General features: G+C 40.1%; 1 protein-coding gene across 2 annotated transcripts in view; it reads right to left on the bottom strand.

Moving 5' to 3' along the window:
• Positions 1-7500, bottom strand: part of nell2b (neural EGFL like 2b) — a 54620-nt gene that overhangs the window by 38570 nt on the left and 8550 nt on the right. For both annotated transcript variants that reach the window (XM_083527823.1, XM_083527824.1), the window contains exon 3: positions 4844-4994. In XM_083527823.1, the coding sequence (XP_083383949.1) occupies positions 4844-4994 (151 nt within the window). The remainder of the gene's footprint in view (positions 1-4843; positions 4995-7500) is intronic.

Genomic DNA, 7500 nt, shown 5'->3' with positions numbered 1-7500 from the left:
ATGAATCTTTATTGGTTATATTTGTTGCTTGATCTTCTTATGTGTCTCTTAAAATCCTAAACATTTTCACTTGGAATTGATTTGTAGATTTTCCAAGCTGTGAAACTAAAAAAGGAAGTAAAAGTAATCAGCTGGCGGTAAACGTGATTAATGAAGCATTGATTAACAGGTCATACACACATGGTTTCCTTCACCACAGAAACATCAATGAGAGCAGCTTCAGGCCTGTGATTGCAGTGACAAAGTATAAAAATGACAGGTCAAGAAGAACGGCTAGACATGGAGAATCATTAAAATAAACCCATTCCGAGACTCTGGCCATCTTTCCAGCTCTAAAACCTCATTACTGTGAGACCAATCATTAAAGCACATATATCCACCTGGTCATTAAAATCTCACGCTCTCTAACTGTGGCTGTGGATTATTACATCTGCATGGATTTTTTTATTGATCTGCCAATCTGTCATCATGACAGCAAAAACCCCTGCAATCAGATATTCAGGCAAAAGAAAATGATCTATCCATCAAACATGACAATTAACAGTTCTTTTCCAATTATTACCTCTCGTTTTATCACCTCACCGCTTTATCACCTCACCCCTTTATCACCTTACCCTTTTATCATCTCACCCCTTAATCATCTCACCACTTTATCATCTCACCCTTTTATCACCTCACCGCTTTATCACCTCACCCCTTTATCATCTCACCCCTTTACCATCTCACCCTTTTATCACCTCACCCCTTTATCATCTCACCCCTTTACCATCTCACCCTTTTATCACCTCACCCCTTTATCACCTCACCCCTTTATCACCTCACCCCTTTATCATCTCACCCTTTTATCACCTCACCGCTTTATCACCTCACCCTTTTATCACCTCACCCTTTTATCATCTTACCCCTTAATCATCTCACCACTTTATCATCTCACCCTTTTATCACCTCACTGCTTTATCACCTCACCCCTTTATCATCTCACCCCTTTATCATCTCACCCTTTTATCACCTCACCCCTTTATCACCTCACCCCTTTATCATCTCACCCCTTTATCATCTCACCCTTTTATCACCTCACCCCTTTATCACCTCACCCTTTTATCACCTCACCCTTTTATTACCTTACCCCTTTATCATTTCACCCTTTTATCACCTCACCCTTTTATCACCTCACCCCTTTATCATCTCACCCCTTTATCATTTCACCCTTTTATCACCTCACCCTTTTATCACCTCACCCCTTTATCATCTCACCCTTTTATCATCTCACCCTTTTATCACTTTACCCTTTTATCACCTCACCCCTTAATCATCTCACCCTTTTATCACCTCACCCCTTAATCATCTCACGACTTTATCACCTCACCCTTTAATCATCTCACCCTTTTATCACCTCACCTCTTTATCATCTCACCCCTTTATCATCTCACCCTTTTATCACCTCACCCCTTTATCACCTCACCCCTTTATCATCTCACCCTTTTATCACCTCACCCCTTTATCATCTCACCCCTTTATCATCTCACCCTTTTATCACCTCACCCCTTTATCACCTCACCCCTTTATCATCTCACCCTTTTATCACCTCACCGCTTTATCACCTCACCCCTTTATCATCTCACCCTTTTATCATCTCACCACTTTATCATCTCACCCTTTTATCACCTCACCGCTTTATCACCTCACCCCTTTATCATTTCACCCCTTTATCATCTCACCCTTTTATCACCTCACCCCTTTATCACCTCACCCCTTTATCACCTCACCCCTTTATCATCTCACCCTTTTATCACCTCACCGCTTTATCACCTCACCCTTTTATCACCTCACCCTTTTATCATCTCACCCCTTAATCATCTCACCACTTTATCATCTCACCCTTTTATCACCTCACCGCTTTATCACCTCACCCCTTTATCACCTCACCCCTTTATCACCTCACCCTTTTATCATCTCACCCCTTAATCATCTCACCACTTTATCATCTCACCCTTTTATCACCTCACCGCTTTATCACCTCACCCCTTTATCATCTCACCCTTTTATCATCTCACCACTTTATCATCTCACCCTTTTATCACCTCACCGCTTTATCACCTCAACCCTTTATCATCTCACCCCTTTATCATCTCACCCTTTTATCACCTCACCCCTTTATCACCTCACCCCTTTATCACCTCACCCCTTTATCATCTCACCCTTTTATCACCTCACTGCTTTATCACCTCACCCTTTTATCATCTCACCCCTTAATCATCTCACCACTTTATCATCTCACCCTTTTATCACCTCCCCGCTTTATCACCTCACCCCTTTATCATCTCACCCTTTTATCACCTCACCCCTTTATCACCTCACCCCTTTATCATCTCACCCTTTTATCACCTCACCGCTTTATCACCTCACCCCTTTATCACCTCACCCTTTTATCACCTCACCCCTTTATCATCTCACCCTTTTATCACCTCACCCTTTTATCACCTCACTCCTTAATCATCTCACCCCTTTTATCATCTCACCCCTTAATCATCCCACCCTTTTATCACCTCACCCCTTTATCATCTCACCCCTTAATCATCTCACCCTTTTATCACCTCACCCCTTAATCACCTCACCCCTTTATCATCTCACCCTTTTATCACCTCACCCCTTTATCATTTCTCCTTTTTATCATCTCACGCTTTTATCATCTCACCCTTTTATTACCTCACCCTTTTATCACCTCACCCTTTTATTATCTCACCCTTTTATCGCCTCACCCCTTAATCATCTCACCCCTTTTATCATCTCACCCCTTAATCGTCTCACCCCTTAATCATCTCACTCTTTTATCAGCTCACCTTTTTATCACCTCACCCTTTTATCATCTCACCCTTTATCACATCACCCTTTTATCATCTCATTATAAACAGATTATATAAATCCCTGTGTTATGTTCATGTAGACCTTAAAGTCAAGCAAAGAAATGTCACTGGATCCAAATCAGAGTCATTACACAAAAACACACACACACACACACACACACACACACACACACACACACACACACACACACACACACACACACATACACACACATACACACACATTGAAATTGCTCACTTGTCTGTATGAGGTAGAAGCAGCATTTAAGAGCTTTATAGCAATTTCTACATCCTCACATCTGATCATTTACAACATAAATATAAATAATAAAATAAATAGCATTTTTTATATAAACAAGTCCTCTGAGTGCAATACCACTATAACAACTGTGCTCAAATATATTCCATATCAAACCCAACAAGGCCGTCTATACTGTATTATGTTTAATTATTATTATTATTATTATCATTATTATTATTATTATTATTATTATTATTATTATTATTATTATTATTATTATTATTATTAATTATTTAAACAGATTCTGAATAAACAGCTCTGTCAGCATGAGCTATAAACTCCGACTCCAGTTCCTCCACTTCATCTACATCACTGCAGTTCATTATTAGTTACATTTAATATATTGCTTCTGCATGTGTAATATTTGTTTGTGATTGTCTGCGTTATGGTCGAACACGTGCCGTACGCTCTATAGGCAGTACGTAAGGATCCTGTAAATGCTTCACCCTGGGCTTGATGTTCATGAACGCTCCATGTCTGGCCGTAAGAACGTGGGCTCTGTAACAGTGTACCTCCAATTCATATCTATTCATTTTATATTACATTCAGAATAATGTATTAATATTTAGTTGGTCTTCAGCTGATATTTTAGAGCTTGTATCTGATCTCTTTAGTCTCTTCAACAAACCCAATATAAGACAAAGAGAACGAGTCTCTTTGTAGGACGTGTTTATGCGGAAATATAAACAATTCTAAAGGGTTCACAAGCGTTTAAGTCCTGCTCGGTGTGCTTGTTGTAGGGGTTATGATGAATGTGTATGCAGTCTCTCTGTGACTGTGCAGTGAGGAGGCTGGTGACCTCACAGATCAGCCTCAGAACTACAGTTTAGTTGGAGTTGTTTCCAAATCAAATGCCTCCTCCGTAACAAGTAGGTTGGATGAGTCGCCCTTCCTGGACTAAATGCAGCTTCTTTGCAATTATATTGAGATTAGAATCTTTTTAACTCTAAACACTGTCAGCATGTCTGGTGAAATAACGTGGACTGTGAGAGCAGCTGATACCCTCAGTGTAAATGTGGAGTGGATCACTGATGCTTTTCACAAGACATCTGGGACCAAGACCTGACTGTCTCTGGAGCTTCTCCAGCACTGGATTTTGCTCTTGAGTGATCTGAAAGCTCTGATGTGTGCTCATGTGACCAAAAGCATTAATACTGACAGCAGAATTACAGCATTGAGACACAATATAAATAATCTGACATCTTCAACGTAAATCTCAGCATGTGGAGGTCCGTACACCTGAGAAGATTCTGATGGGTTTTTTTTATCACAGCTGGGACTTTATAAAGGCAGAGCCTGTTGTAATGAATGGAGCTAGCTAATGCGCTAGCTGACACTGTACACTAGCAGTGGTCTAAGTGTGGTTTTTTTATTACCATTACAGAAACCAGTAAAATCTAAACAGTGCTGGATTCATCAATAACTGATTAATGAATAGTTTACTCATTATTGCATTGATCAATAACAAGAAATCTATATATTTTTGTTAGCGTGCTGCATCACATGCACTCGTTTATTTATAATAAGATCTTACTGCTTAAGGATTTTTTAATATTGTACATCAGAAACTGTATTTGTAGGTGTTTGAGGTTCTGTAGGACTGCAGGTGCTTTGCTATAATCAGGATATTTTTTGACAGCTTCCCCTTCCATTGATCTGATTCCAGTGCAGCATGTACCTTTGTTCTCCATGATGGATGGAGAGCAACACACCCGAGTTGAATTTCTCTTGTTTGAGTGTCAGCAGCAGCGTGATCTCCTCTCTGCCTCTGAGCTTCTGCAGAATTCGCTCTGCAACTCCTGCTGAGGCTCGTACACTTCTCCTCGTCCCTGACAGAGAGCGAGAGAGAGAGAGAGAGAGAGAGAGAGAGAAAAGGAACAATACAGTTTATAGCACAAATGCAAAAAATAGAATAGTATGAGAAAAGATCTCACTCATGCTACAGTCATTTAAAAACTGTTTGCATTAATCGTTGAATAAGCAATAAAGTTTTATATAAACCATGAAGTGATGATTGGGAAATGTAATATCTACATGGCTCCAGGGTCTGAAGTTTCCTCGAACAACCTAAAAAAGAATCCTAACTGGTACCAGAACTTGCACCTGCATTTGAATGATTGTTCCTGTGATCTGTAGAAATAGTAGAGGAATTGGATATTGGTGGATTTGGGATGTAGGTTTTATTTAGAACATGAGATGTTATTACTGCAGTGTTGAATAGACGAGTGTGAATTTCTCAGCAGGACACGACGGCGCTGCTTTTCTGCATTTCAATGAGCTGAATTTAAACTCGGGTTTGAACGGAGGTGGATGTGTTCTGTAAGGTGCATGAATAACCCCATCTCAGAAATGCTTTCACTGTGACGTGACCTTGATGCAGAGGACAACAATGGCATGGTGATTGTAGCTGCTCTCAGCTCCTCCTTACACTGGCTCAAGATTTGTTAAATTTTATTCCAGATTACATTCATTATAAACTAAGAAGATAATGTGCAGAATGATGCCTCCGTATTTGTCTGATTCATGTTTGGGTTCATTCATTTGTTTATTGATCTTCACCTAAAGGTTCTAAAAGGAGAACGTGTGTATGTGGATGCTGGAATGTTTTGGTGCTTTAAAGGTGATTGTTAATTACCAGCACATCCATCTAGAACCCAGTATCCAGAAATTTTACTAAAATCTAGTGAACATTTATGCATCTATATGACACATCAAACCCGTATGTGATGATGAACGTTTCAGATGGGATTCATTCCCTTTTACTGCAATAAGCTCCACTGCTTGAGGAAGGTTTCCACTAGATTTTGGGGTGTTTTGGTAATTGTTTGTGTATAAGAGCATTATTGAGATCAGACTCTGATGTTGAGGAGGTGAGGAGATCTGGTGTTCACTTAGGGTTCCAGTTCCAGTCGGAGAATTAAGGATATTCAGGGCTTTGTGCAAGACACTTCCAGTTCATCCTCCACACAATTCCTGGCGTTCGCTTTGTGTGCATGATGCATAACGCTGACACGTGCATACGGCTGCACGTTCTGGAAACAGTGTACACTCACGTCGCAGTTATTCAGTAGATAACTTCATTCAGTACAAATAAAAACACTAATGAAATAAATAAAAGCCTGATGCTCAAAGTGAATCTCATTTCAGAGCACTGCTTGACCTCACAGAACGTTAGTGGAAGAGCAGTGACTCATAATGGCACATCTGCTGTCACTCAGACGGCAATGGGTTTCCTTTTGAGTCTCCTTCCACATCTCTTCCTCGCCTCGTCCCAGTGAGCTTCGTCTCACCACTGTCACCTCACTACGGCGAAATGCAAGTCCATACTCAGATTTCTGCAAGGCTCCTTCGTGTCCACTGTTAAACTGGTTATATAATAAAAGTGAACTGAATTGTTTGTTCTTGTAGGATGGAGCTTTAATACAAAAGACTGACAGCTTGGATGCAGTACTGAGGGCTGATGCTTGAACAGTGAAGAGTTTAGAAGAAGGAAGTACAGCAGATGGACAGCTATCCTTAGCAGCTTTGGGCTCTGAGGAGCTTTGATAAATGCTAAGGAGAAAATCTGAATGTATGACTCACTGTCCAAATGGTTATGCTCTAAAAATCAGCACCACACACAAAGAAATCCACATTCTAGCATTCAAACATTTGATTTATTTATTAAAGAAAATCTACATGATAGGACAAAACGGGATTTACATTCAGTCCAACTCTAATACCAGTAGAACCAATAAAAAAATTACGATTTCTGGTGATAAATGAATATAAATCACTCCCTTTATTATAATTACACTTGTTTTTTGGTCATGATTTTTTCGTCTCTCCACCTATAAAGCACTCATCTCAACCCTATTAAACTCCTTTAAGATGAACGTGAACGCTGACTGCACCCCAGAGGTCTCCTCACCTTCATCACTACCTGACTTTACTTATATACAGTGTGTATACATTACTCTCTACATTCTATATAATGGTTCTCATATACTGTTTATGGAGATCTGACCATCACTACACACACCATGAAACAGAGAAACTGTAATCAGGTCATGAGTTTCTCTGAACTGATCGAATCTAAAGGTCTAACCAGGTACATCCACTGAAACGATGTGAGAGAGGAGAGAAGAAGAGAACGAAAGATGCTTACTGTTCCCTCACACACACACACACACACACACACACACACACACACACACACACACACACACACACACACACACACACAGAATGATCTTCTGCTCATTATTTACATTCTGTCCTAATGAGCCTGTAAACTGAATGAAATGAGGAGCCGAATCTAATCTATTTGTTCAGACAGACAGACAGACAGACAGA

The sequence above is a fragment of the Silurus aristotelis genome (genome assembly GCF_946808225.1).
Source record: "Silurus aristotelis genome assembly, chromosome: 24".
Lineage (NCBI taxonomy): Eukaryota > Metazoa > Chordata > Actinopteri > Siluriformes > Siluridae > Silurus > Silurus aristotelis.
Note: the sequence above shows the minus strand (reverse complement) of the source record. Positions and strands in the feature narration are given on the sequence as shown.